The sequence below is a fragment of the Biomphalaria glabrata genome, chromosome 5, assembly GCF_947242115.1.
Source record: "Biomphalaria glabrata chromosome 5, xgBioGlab47.1, whole genome shotgun sequence".
NCBI classification, from domain to species: domain Eukaryota; kingdom Metazoa; phylum Mollusca; class Gastropoda; family Planorbidae; genus Biomphalaria; species Biomphalaria glabrata.
Genome location: NC_074715.1, coordinates 50,895,513 through 50,920,163, shown reverse-complemented (window position 1 = coordinate 50,920,163; position 24,651 = coordinate 50,895,513). Strand labels below are relative to the sequence as shown.

The following is a 24,651-nucleotide window of genomic DNA, read 5'->3' as shown; positions in this document are numbered from 1 at the left end:
CTAAATATTTTGAGTTTTAAGTCTGTGTTTACCATTAATAAAATAAGTAGTTTTTATTTGTTTTAATTTTTGTGTTACTTTTAATAACTGGCAGTTTTTCTGGGAGGAAAGACATGCTCAACAACAATTTCAACAGTTCCGTACATCCAGCCATTCTGAATACTCAATTACAGTCAATATATGATAATGAGATTGCTTGATCATACCTGATGCAGATCACATCTTTGAAGGTGTGAAATACTGAAATGGATTTGTGAGGTTTATGGCAAGATTTAGAGTGCTAGATAAGTAAAAATGTATGCAAAAGTCTTAAAAGTGCCCGCAAAATGTACTTTACTCCAAAAATAGATATGGACATAATAATATGGTCCAACCATTGTTACTTTTTGTATCCCTTCAGTCCTCAGTATCACACTCTTTACAGACTAGACTATTTTTGTCCAGCTCCTAAAATAGATTGCCCATCGCTAACCATAATATCAATGAGTATTAAAATATTAAAATCTAGTATAGATCTAGATCTATGTTAACTTTCGTCATTTAGGAATCTAGATTGCGGATTGCTTAGTTGACTTGATTAGGGCAATATGGCTTACCTGTAAGGTGCGCGGGGTGTTGGTGCATTGGCAGCAGTTATTATTTTTCTAACAGTCTTGGATGCCATAATGATATAGACTAGACTATGTAGACTCCTATTATACTTATAGGCCTAATATATTAATATATTATAGACAATATAGATCTATAGGCCTATATCTATTTCTAACGTTAAAGTTTAGATCTTGATTAGATTATTTATTTATCCAATTTTCGCTTGAAGATCTCTAGATCTAGAACTGATTGTGGTATGCTTTACTGAAATCTAGATCTCTATAAATAATACAAAACTCATTTGTTTTGCTGATTTTGACAATTTGTAACCCGCCACGAGGACAAGTCACTGAGGTTCAAGGCCAAGCGGTCACGGCCAAGGGTTATACTAGATCTAATTATAGTGCAAGTACTGTAGGTAAGATCATGTAAGATTGACTGGAATGTTTGTTTTTTAACATGTAACGTAAAGAGAAATATAAATGATAGATTTTTAAAAAATTACCCCGCCACAATTTTGCCCATCCCCCTGGGAAAAAAAAATATCAGGTTTTAGCGAAGTTCAGCGAGTGCATAAATCTACTCAGAGTACCGGTATAAAAATTCTAGTTTGATGATAGTCTATGCTAGAATACTGGATCTTTTAACAGTTTAGGAGACAGTCCACACAAGTTGTGCGCTCTAAAAAAATTCCCCCCTATCGCTAATATCCTGGTATCTGGGGCAATCAATGAGGTGAGACGAGAGTCACAGTACTCACAAAGTGGGGGCTCCTCTCTCTTCAGCACAAAGAAGTGCGTGATGTAGGTGTAGCCAATCCTAAGTCTAGACATGGTCGTGCTTCCACGCCTTATCAGACCTTTAGATGTGGGCCGCCACCTGACATCCGCCACAATCTGTCTTGAGTTTGTTGTGGGTCTCGGCCTCCCACTGATCCTGCCACTCTCGATAGGTGGCAGAGGCAATATTCTGTCTCAGGTCCGAGTAGGGAATTTGGGTTCCTGACACCGTTTGTTCGTAGAGAATCGAGTTATTACCTTCAAAATTAAACTGCAGCACCGACCATTTTAACTAATAAGCAGCAGCAACAACAGCAGCAGCAGCAACCAAATGTTTGGATTGTCTTCGAAAGCAGACGTGTGAAGTCTGTGCGGGGACTACAAGGGTATGGGAGTGGTGGTGATCAACATAAACATTTGTTTTTTACAATAGTTAAGTTCTGACAACTCGTTTGGACAAGACACAGCTTATCAACAAGTTAAGGCAAGCAGGAGGAACATTTATCATCCCATATGCTGGGACAAATTTGAACAAATGTTCCTTCTTTTCTAGTGCTATTAGAGCATGGAATGGGTTGCCTGAGCCAGCCAGGACAAAGTCACAGATTAATGAGCATGACTAGATTGAAAGAGGATACGCTTAGGACATAACCATCTACCCTTTTGAAATAAATAAAAAGGATTATAGGCATTGTCAAACACAAACACACATTATTTTGCAGTGGAAAGTTATGATGCTAGGGAGTGCCTGGTTGGAACTGCCGAATACAACCTTAACATTTCAGTTTATTAACAGTTCAACAAGAAACATGATACAAAGTAAAAATTCAAGCAAAATCATACAATGTTTTCAATTTATATTTTTTATTTGGTCCAACAAAAAGTATTAACATAAAGCACATTTTTACTAATCGTACATCACACACCAGCAGTTTTATTCTAGGGAGCACTGCAACACAGACAAACATTTGACCTGTAACCCAATATTGATATGATAATACCTGTTTGTCCTACATTTTAACATTCTCCAAATTTCTCCTTGGCATAAGTTAAGGCACAGAATAAAAAAATTACATTTTGTAAGCTATAATTTCAATTATACATAATTATGAAATATGCAAATCAAACTGTATGATTCAGATTACAATATGAATAAAACATTTTGTTTATTAATTAATAGTTAATTATATTTCTTTTAAACAGTTGCAAGCCTGCACAATAAGCAATTAGTAGGCTAACTTTCATTAGTAGCAATCTGTTAGTCAATTTTCATTATAAGCATCAGAAAAGAAAAAAAAAATTACTGAGAGTTTATTACTTATAAATTAAAATAATTTATTTTAAGCGATAGATATAATCAAACAGGTCATTGGATTTCTTGACAAGAAACTAAAAATACATATATAAAAAGAGACTAGATTTAGTGGACAATGGACACAAACTTAACTAAATGTCATGTAGATCTGAACCAAAGGACAGCAAAATCAACATAAAGTTAAATATACCCAAATATCAACCTCATTGGGTCTTAGAAAAAAAAAAAAGATCAATCACACATAAATCATAAAGAAATTTTATTCAAACCTAAATAAATCAAATCTAGGCATTTGAAGGGTTTCATAAATGTTTGGTTCACTATATTGTGCAAGGGGGAATAAGTCATCCATGTTTTTGAAGGCTTGGGAAACACTCTATGCACCACTTTAAAAAAAAAGAAGAATTAATATACAATACCATATTGCAAAATTGTAAACTTAGCTGCGACAAATGTTCAAATCTAGGCAAGAATGAAGCATTAGGTGTGTGTCAGAAGACAAAAAATCATCTTCTCAACAGTTGGATGTATGGATGTAGAAAAAAAAAATCTAATTTGAATTATGTAATGGACCGAATCAGAACAAAACTAACAACGAAATAAAATTTTGTAGAAAAAAATCTACAACTTTATGGCATTAAGCAAGTTTTGAAATTTATGTTGAATGTGAGCATAACATAAACCAACTTAAAGGAATGAATTTTATTACCTATTTTAACAGTTGGACTTAATATGAAGTTCTTCTTTGAACTGTTTTTTTAATGAAGTTATATAGGGCAGTGGTCTCAACAAACCCTTACTGCATTAAGCCATAACTTGGCTGTATGATGCTACTGATCAAATGCACTATGGAAAATGTCCATCCAAATAAATGACATTGGGCAGGCTTATATCATTCAGCAGTACACAACAACAAAAAAATGTTATGTATTTAGATCTAATGCATTACATATAACATTAGTGATAAGAAAAAAAAAAGTCAACAATAAATGATGCAATAAGTTTAATTTAAATGGACGTTACTTGTCAGGACTATGTCAACAGCAATAAATGACTGGAATTGTAAATGCTATTACAAAGTTCAGTTGATGAAATAAAGAAAACTTTGTATGATTGTATCCCATAAAAATATATATATATGTATTATTCAGATGAAGGTAATTTGTAAAATAATGACCATAGGATTAACAGATCAGTTGTATATCTTAAAATGAAAAAGTATGAAATAACTGTGTGTAAAGTTATTTCAGTAAAATTACAATCATAAGATAGGAATCAGAAACACTATAAAAAAAATAAATTCTTATCATAGTTTTCTCAGTGTTAATTAACAAAGAATTGGTAATATACATCGAACCCATTAAAAAGTAATTTCAGCTTTTAATTCAAGAAAAAAAAAGTACAAATACTACGATGTTTAAAATGTTTTCCCATTCAAATAAAACAAATAGAAGAAATGGCATTCTGACACTCAAAGGTAAGCCGTTTTAACTCACCTGTTAGGGTTAATGACTAAAGAAAATGTTACAATGGACTGAATGAATAAAAATAAATTATGCAATTGAAAAAAAAAAGACAATAAATAAATAAATCTGAAGAATACAAATATAGAACACATACATGTGTGCATCACAAAATAGAAAGTTTTGATTTCAAAGTCAAACTATTTCACTGCAAAGTAACAAACATTATGGTAAACCAAAAAAAAAAAAAAAATGAAGAAATGTCAAGACACTTCTTGTGTCTCAAGTTTCTCAGCTTATAGAACTCAAAAAGTATCAGATACTGTTTAAGCCTCAAACAGATAAAATTTAAGCTCATGGTCGACTTTTGGAATACTGAGCCATGCTGAGCAGTAAATCTAATTTATTCTTTTGAGTGACTAATGCAAACCTTTATTCTTTCTTTGCGTTTGGATGGCCCTTTTTGCTAATGTTAGGGTACATACTAGGGGGTGAAAAGGAAAGAATGTCATGGTCACTTTAACAAATAAATACAATATACAAAAAAAAAAAAAAAGCAATTTCTTTTAGTAGAAGGATTTCCATTAAAAAAAACTATCTTTAAATATAGCATGTAAACTTGTCATCTGTTGACATTTGAGAAATTCAACACAAAAAAATGTTGATTCAATCAACACAATATCACACAGTTGATGCAAATTTTCAAACATTTTCAATGTTAAGGCTTTCAATAATGTATAATTGCTAAATCACTGATGATGTGCAGCAGTCTCTGCCAAGTGTTGACATAACAATATAACAAACTTTTAAACATACTTATGTTTATGTATTAGAACATGTGGTCACAATATAGATCTATAAAAGTTTTAAAAAAAAAAACTTCTTGGGTTAAATACCTATGATCTTATGCCTTTAAGAGCTAATCTAAAAACACAGCAATGTTTCTAACTCTTGGTTAATTCAAATAATCATATATAGATCTATATATAATTTTTAATCTTATTTTCAACACTTTGTTATCAACAATAATTTTTTAAAACAATTTTAACCAAAACATAATTACAAAGAAAAACAAAGAAACAAAAAAAGCTATTTATCAATACTCTCATTTCCATTTACAATTGATCCTTCTCTGCTGCTGGATCTGCTCCAAGATAAACTCTCACTGTTTCTGCTGTGTCTACTTATGCCCTGAGACACTGCATTCTGCTCTGCCAGAATCTTTGCACCATTAATGCCCCGCAAGGTCACTCGACTAGGTTTCACGATGAGACCACAGTTGGGTGGGCAGGTGAAGTAGCGCTTGCCCTGGACGCTTCCATCATTCTTACCTTTGGGCTTGCGCAGTTCGACTCCTAGCCATGTTCCCTCACCAAACTCTGTGGGCCCCATGTATCTGATAACACCTGGAAACAAATTAAGACAAAGTTTTTAAAAATTCCTATTTTTTTTATAGTCACTAAAATAAAAGTTCTTTGTATATAAATATACAGGATGCATCAATTCTTAACTGTTTTAGCCAACATTTAAAGCAAAGCATGGTAGCAAAAAAAAAAAAGTCAACAAGTGCCTCTTCTCCAGGGAGGAACAAAAACCTGTGTCTTCTATTAATTATCCTTTGGCTGAAATGCTTTTTGTCAAGCATTACAGGAAACAACATTTTTTTTATTCAGGGGCTTTAAAAAAAAGAACATTTAAGTTCATCTTGTTTTTTTAAGTTGATCTTTTGTTTTTTTATATGGCACTAGAACACTTGTGTGGAGTTGTGGTTCTCCCATCTAGCACCTCCCCAGTTGGCGCATAGCGGAATTCCCACCAGACATGGTAGGTACAGGGAAACCAAATACACAGGCGGACCAAATCAAGCATCAGCTTTTAAAAAGGAATGAGGAAAAGATGTAAGAATTTCCATTTTTGGGAGAACACCCCCCCCCCCCCCCAAAATATTTTTCTTGGAGAGGAGGTGCCACCATGACCCATGTAAATATAAGCTCAGCCCATCATACTTATTTTCATAGCATGAAATCAATACCTAAGAACAATATTCTTTGTTGAATTAAGTAAAAAAAAAATATGAAAGAATATTTACACCATGCACTAATTTTCAATTTTTATCTAAATTTTTATTTTGGTGTTTTGTTTTTGGTGATTAACTGCTTTACAAGGAATGAACATTATAGAAATAATTTAAGAATTTTGCAAACAAAGTTAAAAACTTGCAAGAATATATACTGCACCAAGCATACGCTAACAAAAATTTTGGATGCTGGAAATAATTTAACAAATTATCTACATGCATTTGATGGGGAGAAACTCAAAATGTTAAATTTTTAGATATTTTTAACAAAAATTTTGTTAAAAATAAAACTTTTATATTAGTCTTCGAGTCAAAGAACATGCAATTTTATAAAGAGGTAGTTTTAAGCATTCTGAAACAAAAGGAAATCCAAAGTACTCTCATAAAACACATTTATTGATGTTTACTCTGTAAATTAAAAACCTGTTTATCATCATCCAGAAGCTATGTAAACACTAAGATATGACAAAAAAATTTCATAACAGTAAACTTAAAAAAAACAAAAACAATTACAGCAACTATAAAACTTGGATCAACTTTAAATTATAATCAAACAGAATTGGTCTTTAATTAGTTTATTTTGAAAAGTGTTCAATCATTCAAACAAAATCGATTTGAAACTAGGCCCTATGAATTCAAATAGTTACATGCTAAATTATCCACAAACAAAACAAAAAAAAATTTCATTTTCAAAATGCTAGAACCCAAAATAAATGAAACAAAATTTAGAGTGACTAAAGAAGACATTCAATATGCTATTTAATTTGGATAGTGCTTGCAGTATCACTATGGCAACCACTGAGCTTACCAGTCTAATACAACTCTGAAATAACAACAATTATTACTTCTGCAGGTGTCTCTAGCTGACTAATGATTGGATTCAAAGATTTATTCAAGAACAGGTGACATTATGAAAAGGTATGTGAAAGTAACTTGATCACAACTCTGAGATGAAAAGACCTGAACAATGAATGTGAACAAAAAGTGGTGAAATGACTGCTAAGGTGAGATGAAAGATAAATGGAAGGTTACCACTCAAATGAAATACAAATTAAAAATGAAATACAGCTTAGATGAGATGAAAGATAAATGTAGAGCTATCACTCGAAATACAAATTTAAATAATGAAATTAGCACGAAATTGAGCTGAATTACATCTACAATTATGAAAGTGTACATATTCACTACAAAAGATGTACTGACTACAAAAGACTGAATTACATCTACAAAGATGAAATGTACATATTGATTAAACGAAATAGATCAGTTGACCAGACAAGATGGTCATTCAATACAGTATGATCCAAGTGACCACACAATATGGGAATAAAAAACATTGATTGCACATTTACAATATAAACTATGTTCAATCTAGAATTGGTAAAGAATAAGCGGCATTGCTAAAAATATATTTTAAAATAAAGACTATTACTCATAGCCAAGCTGGAAAGACTATTACATTAAATTTTCAATAAACTGATTAGTTTGGTCTCACTTTTTGAATCATTTCACTTACCTAATTCATTGTTACACAAAACCATGACGCCAGGCTCCAAGATCTGTCCAGGTCCTTGACCAGGAGTACGAGTCAGATTTAATGATTGTTGTTTCGGAGACGGGCGTGTAGGAGTTTGACTACGATTTGAATGTAAAGCTGAAAACAAAACAGTATAAAAGTTCCCATTAGTGGGTTAATTTAAACACTCTCCAAGAACAAGGAGGAACTTTTGAAGTCTCTTGTCATTACTAGTAATTAAAAAAGTGATTTGAGAAAAACTTACACATAGATTTTCTGTCCACTCTTTCCGAGACAGCTCCCCAGCTAATTGTGTCAAGTGACTCGCTAGAACTAAACATTTTATCCCCTAATCTGAAGCATACATTGAAAAAAATGGTGAGATATTACTTAAGAAGCTATGCAGTAGGAATGAGCTAGAAAGTAGTTAAAAGTACCAAAAATAAGAAATAAATAGAGTTAAATGTTAAACTACAGTACTGGTAATGAGAGGACCTACTTCTGTATTCTAGTCAACGGAGCAAAAACTCCATGTTTTGGTCTGCAGTCAAAATATCTGACATCATTCACCGAGCCATCATTTTTACCAACTGGTCTGTCTAGTTCAACCCCATACCAGACACCTGCAGGATGGTAGATCAAGAAATAGTCATTTTAAAAAGGCCTTTTTGTTTCACAAGGTTGTACAATTAGTTTCAATGGTTATCCAACTAAATAGCACCAGATATCCAGAAAAATCGTACCAACAGTACGTATGATACATACATATATAATTTCTAACATCATAATGTTATAACCTAGTCAAGAGTTCTAGATCTAGATCATCTGGTGGTAGCTCTCTTTGATCGAACACAAGGGTTTCATTGTCACAACATTGACAAACTTAGAGGTGACAGGATCAGACAATCTGGCCATCACACTCCATATCCGTGAAGGGTCAATGTAAGAGTACAGGACGGTCTGCGACCAATAAAGAATGCAGTGAAGGAATGAAACCATGCCAATCAGATGACTAATTGACAGTCACAATCCTAATGTTTACAATCTACTAATTGATCAGCCATTTCTTCAGAGAACAGTAGTACAATGACAACAGGAGTGTTACATATGATGCTTGAGAATGAATTAAACTTGCATCCAAGGCTAAACATGTCCAACTAACAGACATCTCTGGCAGCCATGCAACAATGTATGGCAACAACGTCTCATGGCATTTCTCCACATCATTGCATACAATTTGTCTTTGCAACAATCAATTTAATAACTCTAACAAATATTCATATTATCGATCTATTAAACACATTATTAATTCGTTTTTGTTTTTTTTTCAGTTTTCCAAGTGTAGTTTTAGGAAAAGAAATATGATACAAATTTGATTTGTTCATTTTAGCATACTATGAAAATATCAAGAACTTTTCCTTGACATAAAATAACATCATATACTGTCATGGATGAATGTGTGTATGTATGTATAATCTATTTTTACAATCTGCGCAAATGACCGGAAGTGTGTTGGTTGTTAGACAGAGTCCAGCTTGTATGTGATATGCAGTAAAGTTTATATAAGTTTATGTGTTTGATCTAGTGGTTTAATTGTTTTATTTCGTTAACTACAGCTGAACCAGGGACACCTAGACGTATCGAGACCTAAGGTAGTTTCTATCAAGTTATAAATAGATAGAGTTATATAATAGGAAAGCTGTGACATATACTGATATTGAAAAAGTACAATTATTACCAGGGGCAAAATGTGTTTTCCCAATAAACTTGACAGTTCCTTTCCGCTGTCCAGCAACAACAACTCTGTCATTCACTTCTACAATTTCAGAAGAATGCCTACTTAGTCCTGAAGACACAGACAATATGTTAATGAGCTTGTTCAGTACATTTGTTAGATATAACACAAACGTGGAAAATTTCAAAAACACTTTAAAACTAACAAAAACAATGCCACAACCAGCTGGCAATATAGTATTTTCATCATGTCTGTGGCATTTAATGTCTCAACTTCTCATGCCATTAATGAGATCATTAATCCATTGTCACAGGTTAGGCATATGTGGTGTGCTTAGCCCCGATAAAAGCACATTTCTTATTCCATATGCTAGGATGAATCTTTAGAAAGGCTTCTTCATCCCTAGCGCCTTTAGAGCATAGAACAGGTTGCCTTATTTAGCCAGGAAAACCAACGACTTGGCAGATTTTAAGTCTCTGATAAACATGCATGACTAGATTGACACACAGATATGCTCAAGACATAATTATCTTCTCTTTGAAGTAACATCTATTTATAAGACAAGACCTTTTTTTACAAAGCTTATATCACTCTTGTCTGTCTATCAAAAAGTGTACACGTTATTTCTCCCACACCCATTCTCGGATCAAGCTGAAATTTTGCACAATTATCTATTTACCTGATAACACAAGAATAAAAAAAAATATAATTAACCAATTAGCTAATTAATTATTGGTAATTATTTTGTTTGGTATCTCAAACAAGGGAAAGAATCAGTACTTAGACTGAAGTGGTGGTATAAGCTGAATTAGTCTGAGTCTTAGTGAACACAACATGATAAATAATACGAGACCATAGAAAAAATAGATAACTATACAATCTTCTAAGCTCATAGGCTCTCCACTAGAAGAATGTTGGGTTGAGAAGCCTGAGAAGCCTTGAGCCACGAGTTCAAATTCTCAAGTCATTCCCTTTTTTTAAAATTTTTATTAATTATTAATTTTAATTAAGTCTAGAGCAATTACAAATTTAATGACATGACTAATCCAAACTAATTGATACAAGTACATTTAATATAAGCTTTGTTTTCTTTAAAAAGTATTTGGCATGTTTTTCTTGTTACTTTTTGTTTCCACAATTTATTATTGGCAGAGTTCATAAATAATACCAGGAAGTAGAAGCACCACAGAAAAGCAATGCCACTTAATGAAATTATGATCTAAACTAACCTGTGTCTATCTTCGCAGTAACCTTTGACACATCAACATTGGGCATTTCTCTCATAGACAGACGGTGAGACGCAGGTGGTGTCCTTGACCTTCGAATTATATCCATCTTGGATATCTTGCTTATGGGAGCAAATACACCTGCAAAGTGGTCAAAATTAATTTAGTTAAAGCACAAATAAAATGTACATTAAGTCAACTTTTCTCAACTATAATCACTGTAAAAAGCATCCAAATAGTCAGATGAGATCAATTTTTTTTTTTGGGGGGGGGGGGGGGGGGGGGGGGGGAACATTACAAGTATTTAAAAGCTTAACCTCCCAAAAAAACAAAAAACCTTTCCATATAAATTTGTCATTAGATTATTATAAATGAATTTTTTTTTGAAGAAAGATGAATTGGAAAAAAAAGTTTTTTCACACTATGTCACTGTTATAATTTTAATACTTTAATACAAGTTATTTATCAAATTTTTTGAAGATAAGGATTCTGTTCTTTGTCATGAGTTTAAAAAAAAATTATAATTAAAAATCTTTCCCCACTTGATAGTAAGTAAAACTGTTCCAGAAGGAAGGAAAAAAGTTAACGCTCAATGATTGAAAGAGAAAGTAAAAGTATTATTTAAGTATTAAAAGCAAAGAGTTTTTAAAAAACTATGTCAAGATGAATACATAATTATTTTAGAAACTTGTATAATGTAATCAGTTCCAAATATGTACCATAATTATTTGGACAATTAAAGTAGCAAACTCCTCCAACACTGCCGTTGTTTTTCCCTGCAGGCTCATCCAATTCTACTCCAGCCCACACACCGGAGGCAAACTCTGTGGGGCCACAATAGCGCAGTGTTCCGCCCTGTATAAAAAATGATGCTTTGATTTAGATGTCAATGTATAGACCTTGAATACTAATTTTAAAACTAAATACTATTTACTGAAGGAGAGCCAAAACAATGTTTAGCATTGCAAAGCCAAAAGTTATATCTCTGCAAGACATTTTCCATTAAATAATATTGCTTATCTGTGTTAGAAGCCAATACAACAAGCACAAAAGGCATGTCTTATGACATTTAAACTTAATTCAATAGTACAAAACCAAAATCCACTAAAGTGACAAGAAAACAAAGAAAAAAAAAAAAAAATACTTTTTGATTCCAAAAAAATACTTTTATCTTTAGGAAATCACTTAAAAGGAAGGCACATTTTTTTCCCTCACATCTTATTCCTGAGCAATTTTTAACAGAATAAATTCAAGTGAAAGATACTATGGCCTCCTTCAGTCGCAAAGCGACTATGGATCATATCATGGAAATGAGATGAATGCCTGGGCATTAACTGGTCAGAACGATGTTGCCCACACATCAGTTCCCCCCCTCTCCACACAGCTCATGCATCCAAAGGAACATCAGTGCCGATACAGTTTGGGGTCAGTGATTTCGCAGGTTCTGCCAGGGTGTAGCACCAGGTGCTGCAAACTGCCTTAACCCTTTGACAACTAGAGTCGCCGGGAGTCGCCTCTACTGGTTGACAACTAGAGTCGCCGGGAGTCGCCGGCAATCGCCGATTTTGGGTTGTTTCGTTTACGCACGCACTGCTAGTTTTTAAAACTATTTATACCTTTACTAACTCTGACCTAGAAGAGCGATAGTGATGCTATTTTTAGGTGCTTATTTTGACTCTGCAGCATGTTAGATTGCATTTTTACAATTTTTTGAAAATTACGTTTTTTTTTTGCTAGCCTTCAAAATGGAACATATTTAGGCTTATGTTTAGGCTTTAATAGAATAAGATTTTAATGGGAATATTAATGTTTAAGCTGTAGAATAAGGATATAATGATTGGGGTAAGTGTTTTAGAACCATTTAAGACCGATAGTAGTGAAAATAAATAAAAAATTGATGCTAGATCCAGTATTGAATATGTTAGATCTAGTGAAACGGGAGATTGGAAGGCAACTAAATATGACTTGATATTTTAATGTTTTTGAGCTCTGTAGGCCTTCAAACATGATGCTTAACCCTAGGTCTATTTTTCTATTATAAAAAGAAGGTTTTTGTTAAGTTTTATTAGTTTTTTTCTGTGAATTTAGTCAAAAAATCGATTTTTTAAACTAGCTGATACAGAGTTATATCCCTTCTCTTAGGGATGGGGTAGATAGTTTCTTACAACTGCTTAGTGGTGAAATGGTTAAGGTCACCAGCTCCTGATTTTTCCTAAGGGTTTACTCTCAAAGCCTTTCCCATGATTGGGTATAGCTGCAAGGCAGCAGGGGCTTGAATTCAAGTGAAAGATATTGTTGTACTAAATATCCACTGTAACAGAATGCCAATGGCTTATGACCCAAAGGGAGACCTATCACTTCTACGTAAATCAGTTACTTGGCTGGCTGTATGAAAGAGGACATACCTTGACACCTCCGACTAGAATTTTCTCTCCAATAGTTAACCCGAGGGCCTGAAGGGTCACTTTGCTATGGACAAGATCATAGCTGGGCGCTTGTTTTAAGACAGGAGGCATGGCTTCACTTAATGTCTTCTTCACTTTGACTGCCAACATCTGCATGTTGTGGTCCTCTTGAAAAGTACTGGGCTCTGGAACACACTCTACAACAACAGCAAAAGGGATTTCAAGCAGAGTTAAAAAAAAACATTAAATTACAAAAGAGCTCACAATTCTAGTGAGCTTCTAGCATCAGTAGAGGAGAGAAGGCCATTGCAGAATAAACAGCATCTATTGGCCTGAGAAACAGGTCAAATTACTTCCATCTGACCCCTGTTGTGGTATTTAATTAAGAAAAAATGGCTTAGGCATAAAAAAAGTATAGGTGTGTGGTTAGATGATTTGACTCACCTACTGGCATCCTTCCTAAATCATCTTTCAGTGTTGGATTGGCTCCATTCTGTAGCAAAACTTTACAGGCCTCATGAGCCAAATTAGATGCTGCTATGTGCAAGGCTGTGCCATGTTCAAACTCTGAACAAGTACTGTCTATATCTGAAAACCAAGGGAGACAAACACAAATACATCAACTGATTAATTTTACCTTTGCCATTCTAGTCATCATTAACTTTTAAAAAAAATTACACTTTTATTAAACTTCAATTTGAAGAATTCTTTAATTTTAGTATGTTATATATATTGAACAGAAATTACAATTTAGTTTATTTCAGTAAAACTCTGTTATGTTCAGAAGAATTTTCTTTCATTTGAGACAAAAAAATTGGAAAATAAGGTTCTTTCTTAAGAATGTTGTAATTTTTACATCCATTTAAAAGATTTAGAAATTTGGAGTAACATTTTGGAAATTTTAAAATACAAATCAATAGTAAGGGATCTATTAATATAAAACAAATTAGAGTTAAGATTTAGGTATGTTCACTACTTGAAGCCTAGTTTAAGCAGGGATGCATTTTTTTTTAAGGGGATAAAGGAACTAAAATATAGTTTATTTTTTTACATGATCATCAAATGCAATCAAAACAATTAATTAACTGAAACCAAATTACATAGTGTACTAAAAAAACAAGTACCAAGAGCTTTCGTTGCTTTCAATAACATTTTGAGAACCGGTACAACATCAAAATAGGCAGCATAATGGAGTGCTGTCATGTTGGTCCACCGACACCGAATGTTCACGTCAGCCCCAGCATCTAGAAGCATGGTCACTATTCTCACTGCAGAATCAGGATCCCCAATACCAGCGGCCCCAGACTTGCTGGCATAGTGAAGAAGTGTCATATCTGTTAGGCCATCCCTGTCATTAATATTGGCCCCACGCTTTAATATCTGTAAGGTTAGAACACAAATACATTTAGAATGGACTAAGGAAAATAGCACTAGTAAGAGCTTTCTCACAGTGCAAAAGATTGAGGATTAAAGAATTAAAACAGGGCTTTAAAAGTGCACCACCTTTTTCCGGATCAAGTCATACATTTCTGACACACGCCTCATTGGACACATCACCTAAAAATATCTTTGCTTAACAGAACCCAGCCTCTGTAGTTTCATTACGACCTATAGGCAGAGATTTCAATGGTCTGGATAGCAGCAATGGAAGGCCACACATGTCCCAAGAGTCTAGTTTGGATATCACTAGTTTAGAAGCTTTTAACATTTTTTGTTGCAAATAATAAATTGTGTAAAAAAAAAACTATAGCTTTACAAAGATAAAGACTACACAAGATTTATAAAAACAAAGACGGTAACATTTGGCCTGATTAATTGACCAGCTGCCTCCATTATCAGTAACAGTGACGAAAGTTATTAACTACAAGTAATGATGGGATGTGTGGACGAGAGGCTAAGTACGCTTGAGCTTGGCTACTTATCAAGGGGGCTCAAGGTTCGACTCATGCAGAGTTGTGTTTACTGAGGTCATAAAGGAAGAACAGAAAACCTTCTCCAAGATAACCCCCTCCCCACATTGGTCTACAAACGAGATTGGACCAGAGCTCTATGAGCATGCTATAAGCATAAAAGTTGCGCTATCATGACCCATTTAAAGTTTTTTTTTTCAAAGCTCATTTACCATGTTGGCTGCATGATGCTAAGGCTTGAGTACAAGTGAAAAATCGTCGTCGGAAGCTTGAAAGTTTTATGCTGAATTTGCGCTTACAATGTCTCTAGCCAGTGATATATGACCCCTTGTTTGCCACAGAAAAGGTAAGCCCTTCTTTACCTGTTCTTAGATCTCATTACAAATGGAAATAGTTTTCTTTTCTGAGATACCGGTACCTTATTTTGAAAACAAAGTGACCACAGCAAGACGTCTCATGTTTATTACTATCAGTGACTGAATTCAGAGAACAATGAATGCCAGACTGACCTCATCCACTAAAAGTTCCAGGGACTGCTGTGTTTGTGGAGTCCACTGTCTCATGATGGCAAATATCTGTGGCACTGTGGTAGATGGGTTTAGTAGAATATTACGACAGTCTGGGCACAAAGGGTCAAAGAAAGACAACTCTAGCCTTGTGCAGTTGTCACACAGCGGTGGATCAACACAAGGGTGGATCATAGTTCTTGTTAGGTTGGTTGATGGATGGATGGACAGGCCAGGATCCAGAATGTCAGTTTCTCCAAGGGTCATTCTGAGATTAAAAAAAAAAATGCATTCAGAACGTGTAAAGTATTTAACATAGTTATAACAATGACATCTAAAAAATTAAAATAAAATTTAAAATTACATATAAATATATAAAGCAAATTCTATAATCAATTTTAAGGGTATTATTACATTTATAATAAAAAAAATGTCTGTGAAAATAAAATTGATTTTCATCTCTGAGCCTTCACCTTGCTTTAAAATATACAGATATTTCTTTAAAAGGAAATGCATGTAGCTAAACTAAAGGTTTTTGGAATGACTGCAAGATCTCCTTGTCTTCGAAACAAGTTACATTTCATTTGCCCATACAGATGCTTTCAAATTTATATTTTATTATCTAGACTACTCCTGCCATTGAAAGACAAGAAGGATTCAAATGAAAGCTCCTCAGAATTAATTTCATTCACTGGTTATAGCAATAAATACTTTTGAGACTTACACAGAAATCAAGTGAAGACTAAAATGTTAAAAATAACTTTTAAACTAATATTAAGTAATTGGAGCGGTCATTAACTTCACAAGCTTTATAAAGAGAAAAAAAAAAGTCCCCCTCCAATCTAAACTTAGTGTCTTGTTGATTCGCAAACACCTGTTTTAATTTTCATACATCAGTAATTGCTATTTTGCATAGTCTGGAGAGAATACAGAAGTAACGAAGAAAATAAAGACATATGGTAGACACTACTGGTTTAAAAATTACTGCACGATACCAATTTGACCCAATGATTCATATAATAAAAGTAAAATGGATGATAAAAAATACAACAACATTGTATCTGACTAAAATGTTTAAAAAAAATACAATTTTCAAGGCATTGAAAAAAAAGAGACACAAGCTCCAAAATAAATATGGTAGTAATACATGAAAACATTATCTGTAACAGCATAAAAACAATATAATGAAAAATTCACACATACAAACAAGACACTCAAAGCGCACACACATAAGGTTAACAAACAAGTTGTAAAAATAATATAATTGTACACTAATGTTTGTACAGAGCCATGTGCTCACAGACATGCACACTTTCTGGTTTAACATGTCTTCGGTTCTAGAAATACAAGACTGATGTAACAATGTAATGCAACAAGACAAATGTAACAATGTAATGCGACAAGAAAAAATGTAACAATGTAATGTGACAAAGACAAATGTAACAATGTAATGTGACAAGATAAATGTAACAATGTAATGTGACAAGACAAATGTAACAATGTAATGTGACAAGACAAATGTAACAATGTAATGTGACAAGACAAATGTAACAATGTAATGTGACAAGACAAATGTAACAATGTAATGTGACAAGAAAAATGTAACAATGTAATGTAACAAGATAAATGTAACAATGTAATGTGACAAGATAAATGTGACAAGACTAGTGTAACAATGTAATGTGACACAACGAATGTAACAAGACTAATGTAACAATGTAACGTAACAAAACTAATGTAACAATGTAATGTAACAAGGCTAATGTGACAATATAATGTAACAAGACTAATGTGACAATGTAATGTGACAAGACTAATGTGACAAGACTAAGTGACAATATGATGTGACAATATGATGTGACAAGGCTAATGTGACAATGTAATGTGACTATGTAATGTAACAAGGCTAAAGTAACAAGACTAATGTGACTATGTAATGTAACAAGGCTAATGTAACAATGTAATGTAACAAGGCAAATGTGACAATGTAATGTGACTATGTAATGTAACAAGGCTAATGTAACAATGTAATGTGACAAGTCTAATGTGACAATGTAATGTAACAAGGCTAATGTAACAATGTAATGTAACAAGACTAATGTGACAATGTAATGTAACAAGACTAATGTAACAATGTAATGTGACTGTGATGTTACAAAGCTAATGTAACAATGTAACAGTTCCTTACTTGCACTTCCAACAGAAATGAAAGGAATGCTGAGACTTCACACTTATCATGCTTATCATGCTAGTATCATTGACACTATCAAAACTTTGGCTGACAAGGTCCACTGTCCCCATGGCACAACTATGAAGGTCACTTCAAGCCAGAAACACAATCAATCCAGACAAAAAGTTCCAAAATGATGTTGTGGGGGTCAGACTTGAAGTAGGAGGTATTTGGGACAAAAACAAGTCAGTGAGTAGCTTAAGGTGATGTTATCACGAGCTCCAGACTTAAGTATTTAACACCCTCAATGAAGAAGTTGAAAGAAACTAGACCACAGAACTTTGGCTTTAAAACTGTAATGAGCCATAGTCAAGGGCCATCACACAACTCATGAGCTCCTTGTTAATCCAAATTAAGTCAATAATTCACACTGGTGTCAATTTGACAAAAACTCTAGATCTAACAAAGTTACAAGGCAGAGCTAACTGGTGCATTCGCCTTTGGGATGAAAATGAGTTAGTACTGACATGTGGGCTGTCAGCAAGTACACACACTAAGCTGCCTATTTACTTCTGTTGACCAACCACCAGTGCCCAGCTCAACAAATTCCAGATCTCAAGTTTATTTAATAGACTAGGTGATAATTTATTAGCTTTCAAGATTTCATCACTACATTTTACAAATGCAGGTCGGTGTTTAAAAAAACAAACAAACATGAATTGTTCACCAAACGATTTAAACAAAATAGTGCCTTCCATGAACAGATGTAATGTTTAGATAATATGCCTTGTCTACAAAAAAAGAGAGCATGCAGCGGTGAAGCAAGATTTGTACAGCGGATGTATCTTACATTTGGGTGTTCACCACCGCGTCAATATAACCTATTTATTAAACTAAGACTAATACTGCTTTATTGATCCTAATCATAATGGAAATTCGTTTTGATTGCAAAGACTATTTCTCATAAACAACAAAAACATTCACATAAATAGAATAGACACAACATAAAGAGCTCATTGAGTGACGAGATCTACACACATGCGTCTTCTGGTCCTTTTCAAGTTTCCTTTGGCTTTGGATTTCAGCACATACTTTGTCTAGTAGGTTTCTAGTCTAGAACTTCATAAATTGAGCTACGACATGGTAAATACAAATCAGATGTAAAAAGAATTTCCTACATAAAATATCAGATACTCAGCTACAACTTCAAGTAAAAATAAACATATGAATCAAAACAGAAATCTCTGATCAGCAAACGTTAAGTCCAGTCTGTCCACTGAGCGGCACACATACCAATGTCCACCCAGAGCTTAACGTCAGTAGTAGTAGTTTCCAAACATCTCACTACTAGAATCTAGTGGAGATTATTAAGAAAAATCAAATCGTCACACGGCTACTCTCTAACCTTACACGCGTGCTGGCTAAATGACAGCTCGTGCACTAACAAGGCGACCTTCACGTGCGACACGCTAACCAACGTCTACACACTAGCATCCAAACAAAACAAGCCAAGACAGGCCAACGGCAATGATAGGTCACAATGAAATACAAAATAACAATAACAACAAAATGTTTTTTTTTCAAATAAAATTATAGACTCCTAGATCTGGATCTAGGTCCAGAACTTAAATAAATGAGATGATCATAATGCCTCTAAATTAAAAGTTTAGATACTAGATTTAGATAATTTTGTCTCACCCCCCCCCCCCCCTCCCGAAAAAAAAAAGTTTAGAATCTAGATCTAGACGCCACAATTTTTTATATTATATCTAGATTAGACCTTTTTTTTAAAAAAAAAAAAGGATCAATATCTCTATAAATCTAGGATCATCAAGACTATATATAAGAAAAGTCTCTATTAATCTAATCCTGTTATATTATTGTATTTTTACAATTGGTTCAATTTGTTGGATATAGACCTAGATTCTACTTACTTTCAACACCAAGAAATATATCAACCAAAAAAAACACGTGCAACAATGATAACTAGCTCGTAGATTTCATTTTCAAATCCGCGACTCAACACGTCCGGGGACATGTTGGGGGGGGGGGGGCGACGGCGGTGGAAGCATGAGGCATATAGCACGCGCTGATTCAGCTCGTAACAATCTTACCCCCCCCCCCCTCTCTCTCTCCGCTCGAGGGTGAGACGCAGTTGTAGTATTTCCCGCCAACGATCCAATCCCATCGAAGTTATACCGTTTGAATTTTTGAAAGGCAATTTTAACAATCACACTTGCCAGTTTGCGAGGCGTTGTTGACAAAACAAAGAGGCGATGGGACACGACTGCATACATTGTCAACGCTCATATTTAACCTCCAACAATCGCGTCTGTTTGACAGATCTAGGCTTCATGATCAAATGACTTTCACGACTATCTTCCGAGATATCTACTTCGATTGGATTTTCCCCAATCAATTATCTGTTATAGTTTTTTTTGTTTTTTTTTGTTTTTAAAGTTTAATACAGACTCTCTGAAAGATGATGTAGATGTATTTCTGATAGATGATGTAGATGTATTTCTGAAAGATGATGTAGATGTATTTCTGAAAGATGATGTAGATGTATTTCTGAAAGATGATGTAGATGTATTTCTGAAAGATGATGTAGATGTATTTCTGAAAGATGATGTAGATGTATTTTTTAAAATGTCATTATTGTGTGTGTGTGTGTGTTCTCAAGGTGATGATCACAATGAAGAAACTATTAGTCTTTGGTCATGGACAATGATGAAATCACGACAGGATCTGTCATAATTTATGTTAAGAACGGCAGGCGGACGACCCAAAGGTTTGAAAGAGTAAAGACGTGTTATTGTGTGTGTGTATATAAGTGTGTGTAGCGAGTTAGATTTTATTACAAATTTCATTTCATATTTATTACTAGATTTAGACGTCAAGGTGAATTGGTCTATATTTTTAATAAAATGTGTTAATGTCTTTTTTAAAAGTTTGTTGACGTTTTTCAAGTAGTACTAGCAATGCAGTGCTACCATCCAACGACCGACCAACAACCAATGTTAAATAATAGTTAGTTTTTAAATTGACTATCTGAGAGATAGTAGGCCGCAAGTAGGCTACATTAGACTTTTTCAGACCTTGCAGTACATTAGGCAGATGACCCGAAGCTCGTTTATTTCATTTATTATTACCCGAAGATTAGTGAATAGTGAGGGTGTGGAGTGGAAAGCTCAACCCAGAGGCGGACTTAGCAGTGCGTGGGGCCCAGGGCGAGCGTCATTAGCGGGCAGAGACCATTCGATACAGATGGTCTCAACTATGACATGTACTCGTAACCTGTGAGCAGTGGAGACAGGCCAGTCTGTACCACGTGGAATCGAACGATCGGTCTCCACTGCCCACAGGTTGGACGTTGCAGGTCGATGTTGAGGCCTTCTGTGAGATTGGTCTCGCGTGGGCCCGTGAGCCGTAAGCGTAGACCATATATACCGTATTACATCACACTAACGGGCTCGTCCGCTTCTAATGTTGTAGGCCTTATTATAGTTACAAAACACACTACCGCACGTAGGTACTGTACTATTGGCCGTTTGACAACATTAACTACTGTATTTGTAATTCTTCTGCAGGTAAGACTTCCCTAGTATGAGTTTGTCCTCAGTCCTCAATATAAATTGATTGAGTGTCCTTTTAATATAATGAGTCAGTAACAATTTGCATGAAAAAATCAACTAAGTAGAGAATAATTAAAAATAAGTAATACAAATATCGCGGGGCCTCCTCAAGCGCAAAGCATAGGCCGGTCGCCCCACTCGACCCCCCCCCCCAAAGGCCGCCTCTGCCCAACCTTTTCCCCAACAAATCAGGTACCTAGTCGAGTTGGGTTAACATTAAAAACAAAACAAAAAAACTCCACAAAGATTACACCAACCTATCAAGTAAAGTAAGTACGCAAAGTAAATCCAATCTATTTAAAGCTGAACACATATTGATGAGTCAATCTGACAATGCTGTTAAACCATGAAACATCTTCTCTGAAATCGATCTGTACGTTACAATAACTATATAGCCCCGGGCCATCAAAAGGGTAGAAAACGTGTTCTGATACAAAGGTTCAATTCTTTCTATCTTTAAGGATGCTTGACGAGTCAAAGTTACGGCAACAGCAAGGTTCGAATACAAATTTTGTTTCGGAAAGATCTTTTTTAATTTACTGAACAGCATTCATTACGCAATCTGTAGTACCATCTACACCAGGGGTTCTCAACCTGTGGGTCGCGCCCCCCTTGGGGGTCGATTGACGATTTGCCAGGGGTCGCCTAAGACCATCGAAATATAGAATTATTTTGGTCTATACTACTATTGCTGTATGTGTGTGTCGGGGGGGAAGGGGTCGCGGCAGAGTGGGGGATTGTAAAAAAGGGGTCGCCGAGCTTTAAAGGTTGAGAACCGCTGATCTACACGTACTTAATTTTTTTCGGAGATCTACTTCATTCATTACTCATCTTTTACTACGCCAGGACTACGCTGAATCCACCCCCACCCCACTTTGTGCCTCAGCTCCAAGAGTTTTTCCCATTACTTCCTACTTGCCTTCCAACATGTTTCCGCAGGCCTAAACGTTTAAAGACTTTCATGTTTACGATATGAACACATGTAATATACAGGCTAGTGCTGTTTTTATTTTTTTTATTTTTTTTACAAAGCTCACTCTATTTAGTAAAAAGTTTGTACACGTTATTTCTCCCACAGTGGCCAACACCCAATCTAAAATCAAGCTGAGATTTTGCACGATTATCTCTTTTACCTGGCAACACAAGAATCAATAAAAAAAAAAACTGAACCAAATAGTAAATTAACTATTGGTAATTCATTATTTTGTTTGGTATCTCGAACAAAGGAAAGACATTGTACTTGACTGAAGTGGTGGAATAAGCTTTATGGTAAGCTGCTTTAAAGTTTGAAACAAACAGATAACTATACAATCTTCTATAGTTATAAGCACCTCACTAGCAGAGTGGTTAGTATGTCGGCTTGAAAATGCGTGAGCCTGAGTTCGAATTCAGGTCGTTCCTCCTTTTTTTTTTTCTTTTTTGTTAATGCTTTTAAAAACCGATTACAGTCAAATTCACCCAGATGTCCCTTTCTTTCTCCAGCATACCTCTTTCCAGCTTGTCCAGACAAGTGATAGGATCATAAAGTACTGAGAAAGCTAAAAGCATGAACTAGCGCTAAACAAAAACAAAGGGTTAAAATATTTAATTACATTGACTGATTCAAACTAATTGATATAATTACATTTCGTACAAGTTTTTTTTTTAAAGTATTTTTTGTTTGTGTTCTTGTTTTTCCATTAGCTATCGGTCTTGTGGTTAAGTTACAGACAATTTTTAACTAATGTGACACTATTTTCCATAACTGAATGAAATCCAGTAAATCTTTTATCATTAACGCATAAATGAGAAACAATATCAAAGCTTTTAACATAGACAGGATTGGGATGGGGCTAAAGTGGGCGAAAACACGTTGAAACTCTTATAGTTTTGGTCCTTTCAATGTCGCAAAAAGTCAGATTTAAAAATCATTCAAAACAATCTAAGCCTAGATCGGGGTCCCACTCTACAACGTAGCCACACTGGTTTAAGATAACAAACTAGACAAACCCAATCACGGTGCTAGCTGTCCTAATGATCGGTTAGTGTAGTCTTCATAAACAAACATGATTGCAATGGGTCGCAGGGCCCACGAGAAGTTAACAAAAAGTATGTAAAGCTTAAGAAACACAAAACAAAAAAAACATTCAATATAAAGATTCCTGAAAGAGTCTTTTGTATCAACTGGCAAAATAGCGTCAAGTAGATTAGCTTCCTGATTAAATAGATACATCATCAACCAGAAGTGCATTAATCTTGAGACAAGTACATGAATCGTAGCACGAGAGTACTATTCCATATTTCTCACGTTTAGAACGATGACTAAGATCAACCTGCACTTCTGCCAACACATCCATTGTCCAAACATCTTCAACACAGGGGGCAAACAACAACATACAAAGATCTGCTTCAAAAAAAAAAGGACGATTCGAGGAACAGACAACTCTTCAGCTCATCAACTTTAGCCATGGAAGTATCCACCAAGTGAGACACTCAGTACACCAACTTTAGCCATGGAAGTATCCACCAAGTGAGACACTCAGTACACCAACTTTAGCCATGGAAGTATCCACCAAGTGAGACACTCAGTACACCAACTTTAGCCATGGAAGTATCCACCAAGTGAGACATTCAGTACATCAACTTTAGCCATGGAAGTATCCACCAAGTGAGACACTCAGTACACCAACTTTAGCCATGGAAGTATCCACCAAGTGAGACATTCAGTACATCAACTTTAGCCATGGAAGTATCCACCAAGTGAGACACTCAGTACACCAACTTTAGCCATGGAAGTATCCACCAAGCGAAACACTCACTCGACTGACACACAGTGGTGACGGAAAGACGAAGCGACCACAAGCAGACGATGAGAAAAAAAATAGAGCTGTTCAGCCCCATCAGAAGTAAACAAACACTTCAGAGATTTCCTTAATCAGGCTGAGATCAGGTTCCGACACCACTTTAAGCTGCAAGGGAGTCAGAAGATATACTTAGTATATATCCACGTAAACAGAACTACATCTGAACTGAACTATGTAGGGCTACATCACAGGTTCCTCCTAGACGAAATATGAGAACACATTTAGGAAGTGACATTTGACCCCCCCCCCTTTTTATGAATTCATATATTGAAAACGTAAATTCAGAAAATGAAAAATAAAGGGGGCCGGGAGGGGGGGGGGTAAGATCGATTTGGTGTAGGTGACAACCAAATCGGAGTTGTAAAAAAAAAATTAGTACGAGAGTCAGTGTGTATATGGATCTGATATCGATCTGAAGCTTCGGTCGACACACACACAGTTATGTCAATGGTGTAACCAGACAGATGACTTAACAACTCT

The 24,651-nt window shown here is 34.9% G+C and overlaps 2 protein-coding genes across 7 annotated transcripts in view; both read right to left on the bottom strand.

Moving 5' to 3' along the window:
- LOC106067993 (2-iminobutanoate/2-iminopropanoate deaminase-like) overlaps window positions 1–24,651 on the bottom strand; it is a 434,175-nt gene that overhangs the window by 3,409 nt on the left and 406,115 nt on the right. Inside the window, exon 2 of the mRNA XM_056030639.1 lies at window positions 597–673. Coding sequence (XP_055886614.1) covers window positions 597–664 — 68 coding nt within the window. The 5' untranslated portion in view covers window positions 665–673. The remainder of the gene's footprint in view (window positions 1–596; window positions 674–24,651) is intronic.
- The window catches only part of LOC106058790 (CAP-Gly domain-containing linker protein 3-like), a 31,806-nt gene continuing 9,372 nt past the window's right edge, over window positions 2,218–24,651 (bottom strand). For 3 of the 6 annotated variants that reach the window (XM_056030621.1, XM_056030623.1, XM_056030622.1), the window contains 11 exons: window positions 15,527–15,791; window positions 14,232–14,487; window positions 13,552–13,695; window positions 13,108–13,304; window positions 11,422–11,557; window positions 10,706–10,843; window positions 9,480–9,587; window positions 8,241–8,364; window positions 8,007–8,095; window positions 7,742–7,879; window positions 2,218–5,554 (listed from right to left, as the gene is read on the bottom strand). In XM_056030621.1, the coding sequence (XP_055886596.1) occupies window positions 5,238–5,554; window positions 7,742–7,879; window positions 8,007–8,095; window positions 8,241–8,364; window positions 9,480–9,587; window positions 10,706–10,843; window positions 11,422–11,557; window positions 13,108–13,304; window positions 13,552–13,695; window positions 14,232–14,487; window positions 15,527–15,791 (1,912 nt within the window). In that variant the 3' untranslated portion in view covers window positions 2,218–5,237. Of the gene's footprint in view, window positions 5,555–7,033; window positions 7,049–7,741; window positions 7,880–8,006; window positions 8,096–8,240; window positions 8,365–9,479; window positions 9,588–10,705; window positions 10,844–11,421; window positions 11,558–13,107; window positions 13,305–13,551; window positions 13,696–14,231; window positions 14,488–15,526; window positions 15,792–17,711; window positions 18,415–19,627; window positions 19,742–24,651 lie in introns of those variants that run through there. The other 3 variants (XM_056030625.1, XM_056030624.1, XM_056030620.1) reach the window with 3 other exon arrangements.